Here is a 20,134-nt window from a genome sequence, read left to right as displayed (position 1 = left end):
CGCGATACTCCTGTATCGTTCGATTGTAATAAAATCTCTCGAACAATTCAAATCGTAGCAAGTTAAACAACTCCGATGATATCAATATTGACAATCATAAATTACCTCGAAAATGTCAACAGTGCCGAGAGGGCAAACAAGGAGTAAGCACGCTTCTTTGATGCGAATTGCGTCAATAGAGACCGAAGACACGGATTTTAATGGGTTTGCGGTGAATTTCAAGTAGTATGACCTCGCCACGATCGGACAGAGCAACACTGTGAGTACCGCGCTTAAGATTCGTGTGAATGAATCGTGCCTCGAGCAAGGCTGATCGAGTTGAGTCAATTGTAATTTCAATTCGGATCGGTTTATGTGTGTGTGTTAAGCTTACCGTGATCGAACGCAAACCCAAGATTTTGTATCGATGTTTCGTGCTTCGAGCAGATAGATTCGAAATCGAGATCTCGTGGTTTCAGCAAGGAAAAATCGCGTACGCATAATTTGGACAATAATCCGTGTGGATTCAACGTGTTACGGAATTATGTCTGATCCAGGTTAGGTCTTCGTGCAGACGTTCTATCAACATCCTACAATCCGAGCGTTTCGCTACGTGCGATTTAACCCTTGTGCGATGTTGAAATAATTGTTACACTGTAGCCGGTCGGATCAAATAAATGCGCATCGGAGAATATAATATTTAAATAAATTTAATGATCTCTATTCACGACATTTATTACGGTTATGGAACAAAATTTGTATTACTCGTTACGCGTATCTTGTTTATATAAAGTGTGAATAATTTTTTTTATCAATACGAAAGGTTGTAATTATTTTTCTCCGTTTTGAACTATTGTCAAGAGAAATTTATATTTTTGCAGCACGGTCGTACTACGAATGTAAGTTTTTATCGAATCTTGGCTCAATTCATTTAGAAATGAACGATAATTGGATAATTTTGCGTTACTCCAATTCGGGATCGTCTCTGTGCGATAACTTTTGATTCCTGGTCTGGTTTGAAAAAAAATTTATTATTATTGTGCATTGTACTTTGTAGTATAAATCGTACATGCAATTTGTATTATATTTGATTCTTGGACATTCGACAGTGATATTGCCACGGGTTTAATCTATCTCAAAATGTACGTTTTGCGTTTGAATTATAACTGGTTATTACAAATTTCTCGAGAAATTAAATATGTAATATATTTCCGATAAAGGCTTTCCTTGTCTTCTAAAAGAATGAACATTTATTGAAAGACGAGTACCAGGTTATGGTATATACGTTTTTCCTTACTTGGTACATCCTTCGAACAGTGTTGATAATAGTAAATTTCGTATCAATTGAAAATTTCGTTAAAAAATTACTCAGTGTCAAAATTCGACTTTCTACCAGTGTAACAAAGATAGATATTTTGTAGAAAATAACACTAAATACATTTTTACATTCTTCGAGTAGTGCTGATAATAGTCGATAAAGCTAATATAAAAAAATTTTGTCAAAAAGTTACTCACTACCAAAGTTCGATAACTCGTACAAAGCAACGCTAAATGCATTTTTATTTTCATGGTATATCCTTCGAGTAGTGCTGATAATAGTCGATAAAGTCCATATAGAAAAATTTTGTCAAAAAGTTACTCACTACCAAAGTTCGATAACTCGTACAAAACAACACTAAACGCATTCTCACTTTCCTGGTACATTCTTCGAGCAGCGTCGATAACAGTGAATTTCGTGTAAATCGAATAATTCGTCGAAAGATTACTCACTACCAAAGTTCGATAACTCGTACAAAACAACACTAAACGCATTCTCACTTTCCTGGTACATTCTTCGAGCAGCGTCGATAACAGTGAATTTCGTGTAAATCGAATAATTCGTCGAAAGATTACTCACTACCAAAGTTCGATAACTCGTACAAAGCAATACTAAACGCATTCTCACTTTCCTGGTACATTCTTCGAGCAGCGTCGATAACAGTGAATTTCGTGTAAATCGAATAATTCGTCGAAAGATTACTCACTACCAAAGTTCGATAACTCGTACAAAGCAACACTAAACGCATTCTCACTTTCCTGGTACATTCTTCGAGCAGTGTCGATAACAGTGAATTTCGTGTAAATCGAATAATTCGTCGAAAGATTACTCACTACCAAAGTTCGATAACTCGTACAAAGCAACACTAAACGCATTCTGACTTTCCTGGTACATTCTTCGAGCAGTGTCGATAACAGTGAATTTCGTGTAAATCGAATAATTCGTCGAAAGATTACTCACTACCAAAGTTCGATAACTCGTACAAAGCAACACTAAACGCATTCTGACTTTCCTGGTACATTCTTCGAGCAGCGTCGATAACAGTGAATTTCGTGTAAATCGAATAATTCGTCGAAAGATTACTCACTACCAAAGTTCGATTTCGGGTCAAATGAATCCTAACAGTGGGCAAGGTTTAAGTATTACGAGTCCGGTGATGCTCAACCGTCGCGACGAATCGAGTTCGTTGAAAAGCACGGCACCCTCGAGCAATTGGTTTATTATCGCAACGACCTGTGTGTACATTTATTACACCCGTCCATAGTCAGACAGCGGTCAGTGTACCTATGACACGCCAACGGGATCGATCAAAAGACGCCGGTACGTGCATCCCCGTTGATGTCGGTATCGAGTTCAATTTCCTTTCGCGGCGGTTAATCTCCGACCGTGCCGTGATGTCCGACGTTTACAAGGCGACATAATTACTCGAACTGTATATTCGCGCCTTTACGGTTTGGCTCGTTCGAACGAGCGACCTTTACACCCCCCCGCCCCCCGCCTTTCGTTCGTTTCGTTTAATTTATCAATTCCTCGTGCGAATGATTATTGCGTGCGCAACGGCAGTCGATTACACCAGTTTTGCTTTAAACGACCGCCGCAGATCGTATCTATTATCAGTTTCGCATGAATTATGGGGCAGTTTGTACTGTTCGCGCGCTCGAGGTTCCCCGGTTAAATGTGGAGTTCGAGTTCCGAAGGTCGTATACGTCAGTCGAGATTGCGGGTTACGAAGGCGAAAATGCAAATGTTACGCGAGTTAATGAGCGAAGTTTTACGATAACCGGTAAGCAGTGGTTTGATATAAGGTTGACTCGACGTGCCCGTGTTTTTCGGCTTATTTTGCATAACGTTGGAACGACCCACTTCCGTGGCGAAATTAGTACCAGTGGCTATTTAGGGGCGCTCCGGTACCGGTACGGTGCAACGCGGCGTGCCAACGAAACAATTCGAATTGTTAATGCGGTTACCTGTTATTCGTAAGTGTTTTCCACCGAGGCTCGCTGTGTCTGTCGTCAGAATCGGTAATGGTGTCGAGAAACTGTCGTGAACTTCGATGCGCGACAGGTCTATTCCACGTCTCTCGCAAGCGGTGTTCAGTGCCTCCCTGGAACAAACAATGTGCACATGGATTTTAAAACACTGCTTCTGGAAACGATGTGAGAACGTAAACCTATTGTTCGGTGTGAAAATATGTGAAAATTTGAACTTATCGCTCGGTGTGAAAATGTGCAAACTTACTGTACCGTATGAAAAAATGTAAACTTATTGTTCAAGGGGTTATTCCCATTTCGAGAGGGTCAGAAAACCGATTTTTAAATTTCATTTTTGAAAAATACATTTCGAGTATCTATTCCGAAAATTTTTCTTTAAGAGAATTCGATTGAACTTTAAACGTGTTTTGTTTAAAGGAAATTGTGCTTTTTCAATTGGCTATCGTAATATTTCAAGAATGGAGATAAGTGATTTGGCACAAATTTGGGACTACAATTGGTAGGAGAATTTTTGACATATTTGGGACCAATTTGAGACCGAAATTAGTAGGAGATTCGAGAGCCTCGCAGTGTGATACATGCAGCTCGATATTAAATTCCTACAGGACAGAATTTAAACTCCAATTATACACTTTAACACTTTGAGATTATGGGACTAGTTTGGGAATACATCGGTGAGAAATTCAGGGCCCAACATGGAATCAAAATTCAGAACCTATATTGGGACTGAAATACCTTGTGACTCGAGGCTCGATAATTTTGCAATAATCTCGTGACTACCCTATTTTAATTCTTCGCAAGAAATAAAACTACTATAATTCCGTTATTCGAGAAACGACAGGAATCCCTCCATCGCAAATAACGATCTAAAAAAAATGATAAATTATACTCCACTGTAAATCACCGCTGGAATTGTTACCAGTAAAATGATATGTTCTACTCGAAGAGAATTTCATCGGTATATTCATATTACCATGGTACGAAATTAAACAATAAATTAAACAAGTCACCGTTTTGACCAACAAACGATTGTCGAACAATTGTCGACTACCAGTCACCAGTCTGTGAGGAAAAAGTTGCACGTGGTACCAGCGATCCTTCGTGCGAATTTATAACGCTCCGTGGCAGCGTAATCATCAGGGCGCGTGAATTATTGAGCGAAACTACTGCGAACAAGCCACGCGTTTCCCATCCGATGCGAAGCTTACCGTCGCGAATGTTTCGCTGTAGCCTTTCGCGAACAGATTATATTCCATAATTTCGGTGGCAGCAACGTTCCTGGCATCGAGGATCGAAGGGCGTTTACGCGACTTTAAGTACCCAGGTACGCTCCAAGGATGTTTTAACACACAGACGAACCCGGCCCAAGTTTTAGCAGCTTAATACAACGATGCTAATAATTAAAAGAGAAGTGACGTTTCTCTGGTTGCTTCTACTTATAATTTATAAAATCGATGAAAGATAAATTGAGAAGCGATTTCCCAAGAAATAATGTCTCAGGTAGTGATTTCTCAAGAAATAATTTCTCAAAAAGGGATTTACCGATAAATGATCCCTTAAAAAGTTGTTTCCCAGGAAATAATGTCTCAAGTAGTGATTTCTCAAGAAATAATTTCTCAAACAGGGATTTACCGATAAATGATCTCTTAAAAAGTTATTTCCCAGGAAATAATGACTCGAAAAGTGATTTCTCAAGAAATAATTTCTCAAAAAAAGATTTCTCAAGAAGTAATCCCTCGAAATGTGTTTTCCCAAGAAATGATCTCTCGAAATGTGATTTCCCAAGAAGTAATTTCTCAAAAGAAGATTTCTCAAGAAGTAATCCCTCAAACTGTGTTTTCCCAAGAAATAATCTCTCGAAATGTGATTTCCCAAGAAGTAATTTCTCAAGAAAGGATTTCCCAAGAAACAAACCCTCGAAAAGTGATTTCTCAAGAAATAATTTCTCAAAAAAAGATTTCTCAAGAAGTAATCCCTCAAACTGTGTTTTCCCAAGAAATAATCTCTCGAAATGTGATTTCCCAAGAAGTAATTTCTCAAAAAAAGATTTCTCAAGAAGTAATCCCTCAAAATGTGTTTTCCCAAGAAATAATCCCTCGAAATGCGATTTCCCAAGAAATTCATCCCTCGAAAAGTGATTTCCCAAGAAATAACGTCTCGAGAAACAATCCCTCGATTTACCTATTATAAATTTTATAAATTATAATCGAAATGGATTATAAACGCCTCCCTTCGGAGTCATTATTATACTTCCAAAGGGAGGTTCACGATCGCTCGTTCGACTTCTCAAGTGTAATTCATGGCTTTGCAACCTCTAAACGTTGAAAAGTTCTTTCCGAAGTGGCTAAAACTGAATTCGATAAAAAGAGGAACGATTAATTCGAGTGCGCGCGGGACAAACTAATCTTTATCGTTTCACCGCGAATACTATTATTATTGCTATTATTACGATTGGATATTGTTACGAAATTCTTTCATAAGGGCCGGACAATGCAATTGTATTATCCCGTTTCTCGATTCGTCCCTGGTACGGAGCCACGTGCGTTAACTGGAAATCCCCGGCGCAAAAGTACCATCGGGAGCACACTGTCTGCTTCCGGTGCGACTGTCTCGTTCGTTGCGGTGCTCGTAAAGTGCGAGCAACTTCGATAAGATTACGCCGGGAGTTCCGCGCTCTTGCGTCATAAATTCGTACACCGGTGTATCGTTTGTTATTTACTGGCAAATTATTAAGCAACGCCCACGTGTCGGTCGGTTCTCAAAGGGTTCGTTCGAGCGTTATACGCGTCTTAAGGGAGTGCTGGTAAAATTCACGCCTTTCTTCTCTCCCTCGAGGCGCAATTCCGGCCAAATTGTCGTCCGTGGCAGCTATTTACATGTGCGTAAATCGTTCGAAATTTCATTTCGGCCCCGTGACACGCCACGCCGCCGACATTTCTCGAACAAGGACAAAACGCTGGGGTTTCTCCGTGACAACTGTTCTCAACGGGCGACGACAGGATCCAAAATAGGGTAGAGAGCCGGTCCAGGGGATGACACGAGGAATTTGAGGAAATTACGAGGTTACAGTTCGGTGCACTTACGCCAGGCAGGTCCCCTTCGCAGCTGGTAGGAATTCGTCCCTGTCCAAGGAACCGGAATCGTCGGACAAGTCGAAGCTGACGCTGAAATACTCGCTGCTGGATACCTGAAACATCGTTTGTGACCGTTACGGCGGGTTCACTCGTTGATTGGTTGTATTTGGGACGGTAGAGGTCTGGAGGTAGATTTGTGAACGGAAGGGTGAGAATTTTGGGACTCAATTTGGGATAAGAAGAGGTTCGATGTAGGGATATGGTAGAGTGGAATTTGAAGTCTGGCGTAATTTTGAGCCGTAATGGGGGGTTACGGTGGTACGGAAGATATTAATAATAATAATGATTATAATAAATTATAATAATTATGATTATTGCAGAGTATAAGTGTAAGGTTATCGTGACTTAATTTAACACCGATCAACAACGACTCTTGATGAGAGATATACTGCTTTCTTCTCTATCTCCCGTACTCGCCACCAGAGGGAAACCGACCTTTCACCGTTTCCCGCAAGTTCCCGTACCATCTCTGATCGGTATATATACGAATCTTTACCGATCTTCCAATGTCCCGGTGTACAAGGCAGAATGTGTTTCGAGACTTAACGAGGGCCTATAATAATGTAGAATGTGGGACCTAATGTGGAAATAGAGAATAGTTTGTGATTTGAGAGACCCAATGATGGCCCTACAATAATGTAGACTGTGGGGCTTAATGTGGAATTAGAATAGAAACAGTGTGTTTTGAGACTTAACGAGGGCCTATAATAATATTAGAATGTGAGGGGCCTAATGTTGAATAGCGTGTGTGTTTCGAGACGTAACGAAGGCCTACAATAACGTAGAATGTGGGGCCTAATGTGGAACTAGAATAAGAGTGTGTTTCGAGACCTAACGAGGGCTTACAATAATGTAGAATTTGGGGCCTAATGTGGAACTAGAATAAGAGTGTGTTTAGAGACCTAACGAGGGCCTACAATAATGTGTAGAATGTGGGGCCTAACGTGAAACTAAGAATAGTGTTGTGTTTCGAGACCTAATGAGAATGTGAAAGACTCTACAAGAATGTAAAACGTAGAGCTTAATGTGGAACTGCAATAGCAAATGTTTTGAGACCCAAAGGGGGGTAACTATGATAGTGTATAAAATTGGGGCCTGATGTGGAACTACAATACTGTACGATTCGAAGCCCAAAAAGGAAATACAGGAGGTTAGGATGTGGCTTTCCCGCTATAGGATTACAATAATATAAAATTTGAAAGTCCAATATAGAACTGGAGGCACGGTGTGTCTGAAACATTAAATTCAGAATCGCAACAGCGTTGAACTTGATGCAAAAATTAGAACTGGTGCCGTATCCAGGGATCGGTATCTCAGGTATTAATAATCGACGAAAAAGACGCGAGATTACAAAAGAGAGACCAACGAGGCAACAATATCAGTGTACCGTACGTCTGAATTGGGCCTCTACGAATACGATTTCTGGAATTATTCAAGTAACACAAGGTTCGTTGCAGTTGGTTCCCGCAACTCGCGAAACCTGTACCAGCGAACGAGAACTTCCCTCCCTCGCGTCCTCGTTTCCCACGTAAGTATAACTTTTACGCCGACCGACAGGAACTTCGAAACAGAAAATTCGTGTATAAAATTCCACGTCGGGCGTCGCTCGTTGTTCGATAAAGGGCCGTGCGCATAATTGACACGAAAATGCGGTGTTTCGCGAAACAGACGAGTGGCTCCGTGTCAAAGGAGACTTCCGCAGTCGGTGACACTGGCGGACAATAAGGCGGGAAAGAATCTTTATTCGCGGACCCTGACCGGGTCGCGCACGGAAAAATGGATCACGTTCGTTCGTACACGACCTTTCGACAGTCATTTCGCTTTTATAATCCCTCGTTTTTTTCTTTTTCTTTTTCTTTTTATCGTCGCTCATATTTTTCCCCTCGTCGTTCTTTTAATTGATATTTCCTCACCGAACTTTCAGCCGCGCCGCGACCACGTTTCAACAGCTTCGAAAATCCTTGGAATTTATTCGTGTAATCGCTTCCGGTTTTCGAGGGGAACAAAACGGTCGTAACGCTTAATATTCAATTAATCCGCCGACGGGGACAATCACGGCGGGAAACTCGCCCCGTTAACCGGTAGAATCTAATATATACGGTGCGACAAGTAGAATAGAGCTACGAATGGCCGGCCGAGTAGAATAGACCCGGCTGCGACCAGACAAGTAGAACGGCGACGTATAAAGTCAGTTTGCAAACGATCCCACTTCTACCGGCCGTAATTTGCCGGTGCGCAACTTCGAGCGACTGTACCGCTCGAAAATGTATGTCACGGTGGGCAAAAAAATATTTCACTACTAACGCAGCGTTCATCTTTTCACGGTGACGATGAAAAGTGTTTTATTTCTACGGAGAAAAGGAGATAAATTTACTCGAGTGGCCCCCGAACACACGAATACCCATTCTTTCTTTCTTCTGTAGGAACAGTTGCCGACCATTTTCTTCCCCACTCCGTTTTCAACGTTTCAACTTTCATCTAACGAGTAACACCGAACGTTCACAATGGAACGTTCGATCGATTCGGTTCAATCGAACTGCTGAAAAGCAGTTTATGACACTCAATTTTTTCTGTTAGTCGAACAACATCCTTTCAGCTTCTATATCTAATCTAGACACCTAACTCGAATAATTGTTAATCGAATTACATCCTATCGGTTTGTGTATCCAACCTGGACACTTGACTCATCGTCAAGCTTAGTTCACATTCAATATCGGCACAATTGTTAACATATTCTACACCTTTGTATTCGTGGTATTACGTAAAAGGAACAAGAAAATATAATCGATACCCAATCCAAACCCTAACTTAGCCAGGATTCGTTCGATGTTTTCGGTAGTTAATCCAATTCACGGAAAAGCAACTTTTCGAAGCGGTCTTCTTTCTTTATTTTAATCGTTCGTCAATTACCACCCAATACGTTCTGCACGAGTTGTTAATGAAAGCTGGCACGACGAACAGCGTGTCTTCGTACACGTCGAAAACTTAAATCCACCGAATCGATAATCGCGAGCCGACAAACGGACCGTTTGCACGATATCGATTTGGCCAGGACTAAGGGACGTTTCGTCGTTCCCAAGGGGGGACTCCCGACGGGTTCGACCTCGCCCATAAAAATAAATACGCGTCCGTGACGGAGCTACAAACGTGCCTGTTACTCCCAATCAAAGTTTCCGTCGAAATTCTGCGGCTAATGGCGCGATCGATGCAAAACGATGATATCGGCACTTTGGGGATGAACGATAATGGTGCCAATAATAGGAAATTGTCAGTCGATGGAGTCGAACTGTCTATCTGGTAGTTATGTACTCCATTTTGTACTTTTGGCGTACGATCGTGCATATACTGGGTGGATCGTTTCAATGGAAACACTTGAATATTTCCGATGCTTCTGGACGTACGAGAAAATTATTCAGGACGAAGTTAAACCGTACGAAGGGGTAAATATAATAACGGACGAACAAATATTTCACGTGGTTATTTTTCCAAAATTTCAAAGTCATCGATCCTTTTCTAAACGCAACGATATATACTTTTTCTTAGATTATCCACTTCGTTATTTTTCGTATAAAAGTATCCAGATAAGAAGTTGGAAGAAATGTACGTAAATTTTTCACGTGGTTATTTTTCCAAAATTTCAAAGTCATCGATCCTTTTCTAAACGCAACGATATATACTTTTTCTTAGATTATCCACTTCGTTATTTTTCGTATAAAAGTATCCAGATAAGAAGTTGGAAGAAATGTACGTAAATTTTTCACGTGGTTATTTTTCCAAAATTTCAAAGTCATCGATCCTTTTCTAAACGCAACGATATATACTTTTTCTTAGATTATCCACTTCGTTATTTTTCGTATAAAAGTATCGAGATAAGAAGTTGGAAGAAACGTACACTTTACGAGACACTTCAAATTTCTTGGTAACGCGTTGTATTGTAAGGAAAAAGAGAAGTCAGTCCGTACAAGGAATTGCGAGTCGTATAGGACCATAAGTCTTAGTCAGTCTTCGTAAGGCCTACGACTAAGGAAAAATTATTCGTCCTTATCCACATTCCCCTCGTGGTAGTACATTCTCCTTAACTCGGGACCGGTCTTTTATTCTCCTTATAATACAGGGCGATTTATACCAAGGGTCCGATTGAGTTATTTCTGAAACACGTGGAGAAACAAGAAAGAAAAACTATTGAAACGAGAAAGTTCTATTGTCGTGGACACGTATTATTGTAAGTATCAAAGATACCGAAGACATTAAAAAATCACCTCTGTTTCTTTTAAACGAAAATCTAGTTTCGTACGATAGAATCCTAGGGAGTAACGAATTTTGTAAAAAAAAAAGAGAGAAAAAAAAACGATTAAAATACATTGTGTTTTAAAATACATTGCGAAGTTAATGGACACCAAGATTTTTCGAAAATTCTTTTTTAGAAGTCTCATAGCGTCCGGGCGCAATCTACATACAAATTGGTATATTTTACATAATTTTAAAGGAAACAAAACGAAAGTCGGTACCATTCGTTCTTTCGGAGGATTTTCTTCGTCGAGTTTCTTTCGTTACCAAAGTCCACTGAAACTATCGAGTGAAACGATTTCGAACGTGCGATTCAAATGTTTCAATTTCTCTGGAGTTAACCGATTTTCGCTGAACTGGCTATCCATAAACGGACAGCGGTGTTCTCGTAATATTTCGCGACTCTTGGCCACTTTCTTTGATGAGATTTCGCGATACTTAATAACAAAGAAGCGAATGGACCATCTGTGCTCCCGACCATCGCGAACATAACGTTTAAGTGCGAAGACGTTCGCTGTGTAATTGTATTTCCAATTTCGATCCCTGTGGAAAAGCGAGTCCGATGCATTCAGCGTGTCACTGATTTTACAGCAAAAAAGAAAAAAAAAAAAGAAAAATACAGCGACTTGTGGAATTACTTCGCATTGATTCGAGTGTTCTAAATTTCAACGCGATGCAAATTATTTTTTAACATCTTGGTTACGATGAGACCGATCGCGAGAAAGTGAATTCGTTTGGAATGTCATTGATTTCACAGCGAAGAAAGAAAAAAGAGATGGCGACCCGAGAAATTACTTAGCACCGATTCGATTATTCTAAATCCTTTTCAAGATACCATCAAGTATCAATTATTGTTCTCGGTACTCCTTTTTCTAACTTTCAAGGTGAAAAGATAAATAATCCGCTACAGTGGACGATTGTTGAAAAGAAAATCTAGTGGAAAGCTACTACAGTGGCGTACCGTTAAAAAGAAAAAAGAATGACATAGACGGAGACAACTGTAGTAGCGTAAAGTAGCTGAAAGGTTAATAATTATATTTTAATCGCGAAATATCAGAGAGGAAATATTACGATTGGTTCATTTCTTCGATGGTCGTTCGATCACGAAACTCACCGATCTTGTTCATCGAATATGCTCGTGTGTTGTTCGATATTGAAGAATTCAAGGATCTTCGTGACACGATCTTCAAGTGACCTTGACCAACGCGCAGCGGTAAGTAACTTGTTCGTACGGAGCGTAGAAAAGGAAATCGAACGTACGATATCCATGAGAATTTGAAACGGTTCGAGGATTTGTTACGATAAAGGAACGAGAAAATGGAAAGGGGGGAGGATTTTCTTGTCTGCATAGAGAACGAAAAACAGAAGAGAGCCATCGTCGTCGCGCAAAGCCGAAAGGACTCCGACCCAATCCCTTCAAGCTTTTACCGAGGCGCGAGAAAAACATTTCGTTGGATTTCTTTCACGGCGAACGAGTAACGCAAGATCTCATTGTCCGAGGTAAACGCGCTCCACGACAGGAATATTGTTGTCAATTCAAAGACACCGCGTCCATGTTATTTGAATCGCGACAACGATGGCGCAGCGGACGGGTAAGACCGTAATCGAGACGGTGAACTTCAAATAGAACTCTCCATTTTTTTATAGCGCAAGCTACGGGAAAATTTCGATCGAGGAAATTGTTACGGGACGGTGTAAAAAGTATCGCGACCGTATTTTGTAACTCGAGATAAATTACGGAAAGGTTGCGATGGAAGAAGTTATTGTAGACTGGTGTGAAAGATACTCCGTTTGTACTTCGAAACGTGAACAAATTACAGAAAAATGATCGCGAGAGAAATCACTACGGACGATGAAATTACTATAGACTCGTATGGAAAATACTTCGACCGTATACTGACCGTATTTTGAAACTCGAAATAAATTACAAAAAAATTGCGATTGAAGAAATTATTATAGGTTCGTATGAGAAATATTTCGACCGTACACTGACCGTATTTTGAAACTCGAAATAAACTACAAAAAAATTGCGATTGAAGAAATTATTATAGGCTCGTATGAGAAATACTTCGACCGTATTTTGAAACTTGAAAAAGAGTACAGAAAAATTGCGATTAAAGAAATTTATTAGACTCGTATGAAATATACTGTGGTAGTATTTTGAAACTTGAAAAAGTTACACAAAAATGATTACGATCGAAGTAAATGTTACGGGTTCGTATGAAAAGTACCGTTATTGTATTGCGAAACTCGAAAAAATCCTTCTGAATTGTCAGAGTTAAGAATCGATAACCTTCCAAAAATTCAAGGTGATCTGTGATAAGAAAAAGTCCAAGAATAAATCGAGATACGACATACCTGATAATCCGCCCGCATACCCCGACCATGACCATGCCTTACGAACGTCATTCGATAATTATTACGAGTCGTATTTCGCATAATCAAAGAAGTCGTTGTCAGATGATTTTATTTCTATATTTTCTACATTTTATTTCTATATTTTCTATACTTTAATTCTCTACACTTTATTTCTACATTTTCTACACTTTAATTTTCTATACTTTATTTCTATATTTTCTATACTCTATTTTTCGCAATAAATTGTAATACTGCCTTGACTATTTTCGTTTCTTAAATTACATTTCTTGTTTTTAGCGTATTATAGGTATAGTCCAATAATCCGGCATTGCCGAAGTCCCTCCTCGTATGCCCGGATTATTGGAATTCTACTATAATAAGAAGTAATTGAAGGTAAAATATTCTTGGAATAAAAATACAAAAATCCGGTAATCTAATAAGAGTAAGGAAGGTGAGGAACACGTAAGATGGTAATACAGAAAGGAGAATTGCATGTAAAATTGAAAGAAACGAATTACCCAAATATCCGAATTCAACGCGGTAAAAGTAAAATCGATTTCAACATCGACTTATATCAACAATCGAAATTAAACTAAACTAGCAAAGTTTAAAAATAATCAAAAACGATGTAATGTAATAAAAGTAAATTAGTTGAGAAACACGTAAGACGATGATACAGATTATGTACAATTTCAAGCAAAAGTTATTCAAATATCCAAAATCGACGTGGTGAAAATAAAATCGATTTCAACATCGGCTTATATCAACAATCGAAACTAAACTAAGCTAGCAAAGTTTAAAAATAATCAAAAACGATGTAATGTAATAAGAGTAAATTAGTTGAGAAACACGTAAGACGATGATACAGATTATGTACAATTTCAAGCAAAAAGTTATTCAAATATCCAAAGTGAAAGTGAAATCTACTTCACCGTCGATTAATCCTAACGCTCGAAACCAAACTAAACCAGCAACGGAGCGGTTTAACGCAACGCACGAAACACCAACGTTTACAACGTGAGAGAGATTAGTAAAAGTTAAGAAATAATCGAAAACAATTTTCTCAATTCCGGAGGATTCATAAAAAGAGGGACGCTGACTGGGCCGTGAAGGGAGGCGAAAATCGAGAGCAGCGAGGGTAGTTTCCATGGCAGTAAATGAAATCAAGTCACGCCCCAACTCCCCGCCCACCCACCCCCACCCACCCACCCACCCCCGCCCACTACCTCCGTAGCAGTCCGAGGAACATGAAAAAAAATTAAGGAGTCAAGGATCCAGGACGGTCCTGTTTTGTTCGGGCAATTAATTTCGACGGAATAAAACGAAACCCGACGTGGACGTAAATGGCTCGTAATCGCCGGTATTACGTGCGCCACGACGAATGCCTTGGCGGACATTTTATTGTCTAATTTACATCACGTCCATGGACGCCAAGGCAACGAGTGCGCCGTTACGCGAACGCATCCCTAGAAACTTCGATTTGAATTGCTAAACGGCCAATCGTCGACAAACACCTGGCACTCCGTGAGCCTTCCAACGGGGTAGTTTACCCCCGTATTTCCTTCTGGGACGAGGATTCGTACGGTTAAGGGTGGAACCGGCACATTCGAGACTACGGCGAACTGGACTTGACCGCTCGAGAATCAGTTTAGAATCAGTTTAAACGTCGTCGAGGGCAGCGCTGGGATTAATTCTCGCGACGATTCGGATTAATTCTTGCACGATAAACGACTTCGTTATTTGTTACTTTGAAATTCGTAATAAATATTCTTGTTTAAAGTTGTCACGGATCGGTGTCGAGTTTACTTTTCTTTGTTTCGAGTAAAATAAGTTCTCGTCGAGTCTTGCAACGATCAGAAATTTGACAAATTCTTGCACAGTAAATATTATAAATTATAATTTTTCGAGTTAGTTTGAAATTTGGATAAAATATTCTTGTTTAAAGTCGTCACGGGTCGGTGTCGAGTTCACTCTTCTTTGTCTCGAATGAAATAAGTTGTTCTCATTGAGTCTTGCAACGTTTACAAATTCGATAAATTCTTGCACGATAAACAACTTCGTTATTTGTTACTTTGAAATTCGAAATAAATATTCTTGTTTAAAGTTGTCAAGGATCGGTGTCGAGTTTACTCTTCTTTGTCTCGAATAAAATAAGTCGTTCTCGTTGAGTCTTGCAACATTCAGGAATTCGATAAATTCTTGCACGATAAACAACTTTTTTATTTATTACTCTAAAATTCGAAATAAATATTCTCGTCGAAAGTCGTCACGGATCGGTGTAAATAAAACACCGACTAAAATAACAGCTCGAATAAAATAAATCGTTCTCGTCGAGTTCTTGTAACGCTCAGAAACACGATACACTCTTGCGATCCAACTTGTCAAACGGCGTTCGATTTGTACAACAAGGTGCACGAGAGATCGTTCGGGGACACCGATGCACCTGTGTACGTTTAGTTTCCGTGCTACTTTGAAATTCGGAATAAATATTTTTGTCGTAAACGGTCGTTCAATTTTTCATTGCCTCGAATGAAATAGTTCATCGTCGAAGAAGTTAAAGGGATCGTGGTACCGCGAGTAAAAGTAACAGAAACGTTGAGACCACTGCTGAGTAATATTCGTCGAGTTTACAGAAATGCTGATTAAAACAACCTACGACTCGAAACTCCTTTCAGGTTTGATCTTTCGTTCTCTCTCGTCAATACCGAACGCAGACTCGTTAAACTCGAATTTATTCGTATATATATATATATATATATATATATATATATATATATATATATATATATACATATTCGTAGCGTCTTGTTCTGGAAAGTTCTGGATCGACTTCGTACGAAAAGACTCGACGAAACAATGTGGGTTAATTACTTCACTTATTGTTAGTTCCAATCGATTCTCGCCGAAGTTTCATACGGACGGTCTACTTTCACTGTCAGTAGCGTAGATACACTTGTAGTCGGACACCGAGATTAATTTCTTGTCTGGCGTGCACAGGATTGTTTGCTATTATTGATCCGACGGGGAAACAACACCGTCGGAACGTAAAGGTTACATAAGCCGACGGTACCGCGAAAATTAGGGCAGCTTGTAATTGTTGCTCACGAATTAGAACGACTTTCCCCTTCCCTCATCTTTCTTTGCTTCGATACGGATATCGTGACGGAAAATTCCTTCGAAATAAGATATCTCCTTTGTTTTTCTTTTTTTTTCGTAGAATTTACGATTGAAAATTTTTCCAAACAACTACACGGTTAACTGTTCGTAATTTTACTCACCTGTGACCGAGACAGCTTGTGTCTGGTACGGTTCTGGTGCGTACCCTCGACGGAGGCTGCGCTAGGCACAAGAAAACGAGGATTACTTTCGATACTTTGGGGGTGGTGCTGTAGTTGCTGTGGTTGATAATGGTGGTGAAGGTGATGGGGTTGCTGTTGCGAGGGACCACCCCCCAGATGGTGTTCCCCCGTGTCCAGCATGTTGCTGCCCAGAGCGTCCAGCTGGGTCAACGACCTCGAACGCACCTGGAACCAATACGATATTGCGCACGATCAGATCGGTGAACGAACAGAGTTTAATTTCGAAACACGCGATCGAACGAAACAGGGAACACTCTGGTCAAGTGGAACGGACGGGACATTTTTTCATCGACGTTGCATCGGGTTGTTCGGAAAGTCGTTCCTTGATTTTTTTTTTTTTTAGTGAAAACTAACGATTCTTCTAGAGCGTATAAACATTTTATCAAATTATATACTCTCCATTTTGGAAAACGAAATGACTTTCCGAACGATCTAATAGAATTCCAGTGGAATGTGTAACCAAACACAGGTGGTAAGAACGCTATCAGAACAGTAGAGCAAGTGGAACAAGAGTATCGTACGATCGGACCAGTAGTCGTGACAGTGTATCGTCAGTCAACGTTAACGCAACTCGTGATCAGACAAGTAGAATACATCGGTATATGGGCGTCCAAGTAGATACGAACGTCGTTACACAGACACGTATTGGGTTGTTCGGAAAGTCACTTCGTTTCTTTGAAACACGATTCTTTCAGAGCGTATAAATGTTTATAGACGCTAAAAAAATTGTGTTTCATATTTACCAAAAAAAAAAACTAAATTACTTTCCGAACAACCCAATAGTATATATCGAATATATCGACGCGTGGTCGTCCACGAGAGAATGTCACGTACAAAAGTAAACGAAAACCGTAGAGTAGGACACCAGGAGAACGATCCACCGTGTTCAATACCGAGAACATTAAATCGCTCTTTGTTTGTATTAGAACGCCGAGACCTGGCACCGTGGAAAATGAAAGTCAGATCAGGTTTGTTGCACGCTAAATTTCGAGTACCGCCCAGCGATATGACTGTACACACCACTCACTGACATCCACCCACCCACACAGACACACAGGGGTAGCTAGTAGCAAACTGTTTTGTAATTAGAGGGTTCTGCGGAATCTCGTGTAACCGTGGCCTGGTCGAGGCGAAAAATAAATTCGACGTCGGGAGATTTCGTGTTCGGTGGAACTGGGTCACTGTCGATCGACCGACCGGTTCAACGGTATCGATCATCCCTCTCGAGACTCTTTTCGTTATCTCGATCTAACCGGAACACTCCTTCTCGTGTTTTTATCGAACTCTCTCGTACGTTTATCCGGTTATCGGGTCCTTCGACACGATCAGCTGCGGATTTCCTTTTCCACGTTGGCTGGTGATCGACGTTGATTTCGCGTAAAAATAATCATTACCTTCTGTCCACCGTCTGTAGTTGTCCAACGGTGAAAGATGCTAATGGTTTTACGTCACTACGAACCGACCGTTGATTTCGAATTCGCACTTCGAAACGGAGCGTCGCGACGACGCTGGCCATTCGCGCGGGCCAAGTGCTATCGACACTCTCTTCGAGGAATCGAGGAATCGAGTACTTCGTGGAATGCTTTAACCGATACGCTGAACTATTCTCACGAAGCAACGTTTCCTTCTGTCGTTTGAGAATATTCGCTCGATGCTCTGTGCGACACGCGTATACGTACAGGGTGGATGGAAAAGCTCGATCGGCCTGGAGGTGATTCTAAGTGAAAAAATACGAAGAAAATTTGCCGTAACATTTTCTTATCCGGGGCTCCATTCTCGAGAAAATTAACTTTAATGTTTCTACATCTCTGAGAACGATTTAGTTGCCTATTCTAAAGACAGCGTTTACAAACATTGATTATTGCGTGGTTAAAGTAGTGCAAAGTGTTTTTAGCGATAATTAATTTTTTATTTTTAATTGTTACCTGTTACAAGTATTACAAGTATTACAAGTGTAATAGTGTATACGCTATTACAAGTATTTTTGAGAATATCCTCCTTGTTGTTGTATATATATATATATATATATATATATATATATATATATATAAGGTTTCTCAATTAATGATATCTGAATTGAGTATAAGCTGACATCGGTTTTTAATTACTCGAAAAAATGATAATATGATAAATTATATTATCGAGTAATAAATTACAAAAAAAAGTAAAGTGATAAATTAAAATGAAAGTATCAAATTCGATTTTCTCGAAGCCTCGGATGGAATAATTGTACACCATACTTTCTTCTTATTTTTTTTAACGCAGAATGACCGATTGTACTATTTTTCACTCACCTTGTACACAAACTACGTGCGCAAAAAAAAAAAAAATATATATATATATATAAAACAGAGTTTAAGGACGAAGGGAACCGGTAGATACCGAAACGCGAAAATGGCACTCGAACGAGGCGCGCGGTCGAGCGAATTAATTTTTTCCGCGAGATACGGCCGCGCGAGAGTTTTCAGCGCAATTTATCATCGAAATTGAATGCACGTGCAATAAATTTCGAATATTCGAGATTTATCATGGCCCCCATTTTACAATATGACGGTGAACCAGCTGCCAGTGGAGTGTGACGTGTTTGGTCGGACGTAGCCGTAGTATTATAGAATATGCGAGTACGTGATCGGGAAAGGAGGATAGGGCGGTATGTGGTCAGACGGCTCGGATATGAATCTGAATAAAAAGTATTTCCATATATAAAGAAGAAGAATGTATTGGCAATACGGAAAGGAGAAAATCGAGCAAGTCGATCGAACGCCGGATATTTCCATCCTGTGGGGAAATTAAAACAAACTCGAACGCGAAAGAAATGCAAATGGCGGATCGTAGGGGGCTGGGGTATCTTTACCATGAAAATTAAAACACGAACAGATGGGAGTACATGGTTGGAAAGAAATAATGCGCACACAGGGAAATTGAAACGGTTGTTTCTCACGGGTTATTGATTCGAAACAAAACGAAGGTAATTTGCAACACTCGCCGGACCGGAGTGTTGTTAAGCGTCACGACGATTTTTCACTAACAAGAGAAATGTTTCCAAGAGGACGTCAGATTTCTAATAAATTCATCCGCGATCGCAGGTAGCGGGTACGCGTTAGTTACTGTCCGCAGTTGACCGCTTCCTGATAAATCAAGCCGCTGCACCGATGCAAGAGTGCAGTTTTCACGAAGAGAAATTTTCACCTCCCTCTAATATTTCATCAAGATTAATTCCTCCTCGAAACGTGTCACCGTTTCGTGTAGTATAATTTATTCAGTTATAAATAATTAGTACTTTAACAATAGCTGGACAACAGTAGATTACGATGGCACAACTCTCTACAACGCTTCGCTCAACGCTTCTCGGTTCGACACGGCTTTTTCTTTCGAAAAAAAAAAAAAAAAAAAAAAAACAGCCCTTATTCGATTTTTCGTTGGGTCTCCTCTGACCCCTACTTTCTCTTTCATTGCCCTAGCTCCTTAATATTAGTATTAAAGCTATCTTTTCCTAAACCTACGTTATCCTAAAATTACTATTCTACAGTGTGTCCCAATCATCACCGGTCGAATTACTTTTTGAATGAAACTGAAACGGTTTAAGTAATCTCGATATTTTTTCCTTTGTTTAAAAGCACAAACTTGGGAATTAATAATGGAATAAGATATCTTCAAAATAACCGCCTCGGCTTTTTTCACAGACGGTCAATGTTTCCCCAAAATGTC

At 40.0% G+C, this 20,134-nt stretch overlaps 1 protein-coding gene across 9 annotated transcripts in view; it reads right to left on the bottom strand.

Annotated features, from left to right (window-relative positions):
- Positions 1-20,134, bottom strand: part of LOC143153205 (pleckstrin homology domain-containing family G member 5) — a 119,418-nt gene that overhangs the window by 13,242 nt on the left and 86,042 nt on the right. For all 9 annotated transcript variants that reach the window (XM_076324160.1, XM_076324153.1, XM_076324177.1 and 6 more), the window contains 3 exons: positions 16,346-16,591; positions 6,372-6,475; positions 3,265-3,401 (listed from right to left, as the gene is read on the bottom strand). In XM_076324160.1, the coding sequence (XP_076180275.1) occupies positions 3,265-3,401; positions 6,372-6,475; positions 16,346-16,591 (487 nt within the window). The remainder of the gene's footprint in view (positions 1-3,264; positions 3,402-6,371; positions 6,476-16,345; positions 16,592-20,134) is intronic.

Source organism: Ptiloglossa arizonensis, chromosome 1 (genome assembly GCF_051014685.1).
Source record: "Ptiloglossa arizonensis isolate GNS036 chromosome 1, iyPtiAriz1_principal, whole genome shotgun sequence".
Lineage (NCBI taxonomy): Eukaryota > Metazoa > Arthropoda > Insecta > Hymenoptera > Colletidae > Ptiloglossa > Ptiloglossa arizonensis.
The sequence above is the reverse complement of the archived record's forward strand: the minus strand, read 5'-3'. Positions and strand labels throughout refer to the sequence as shown.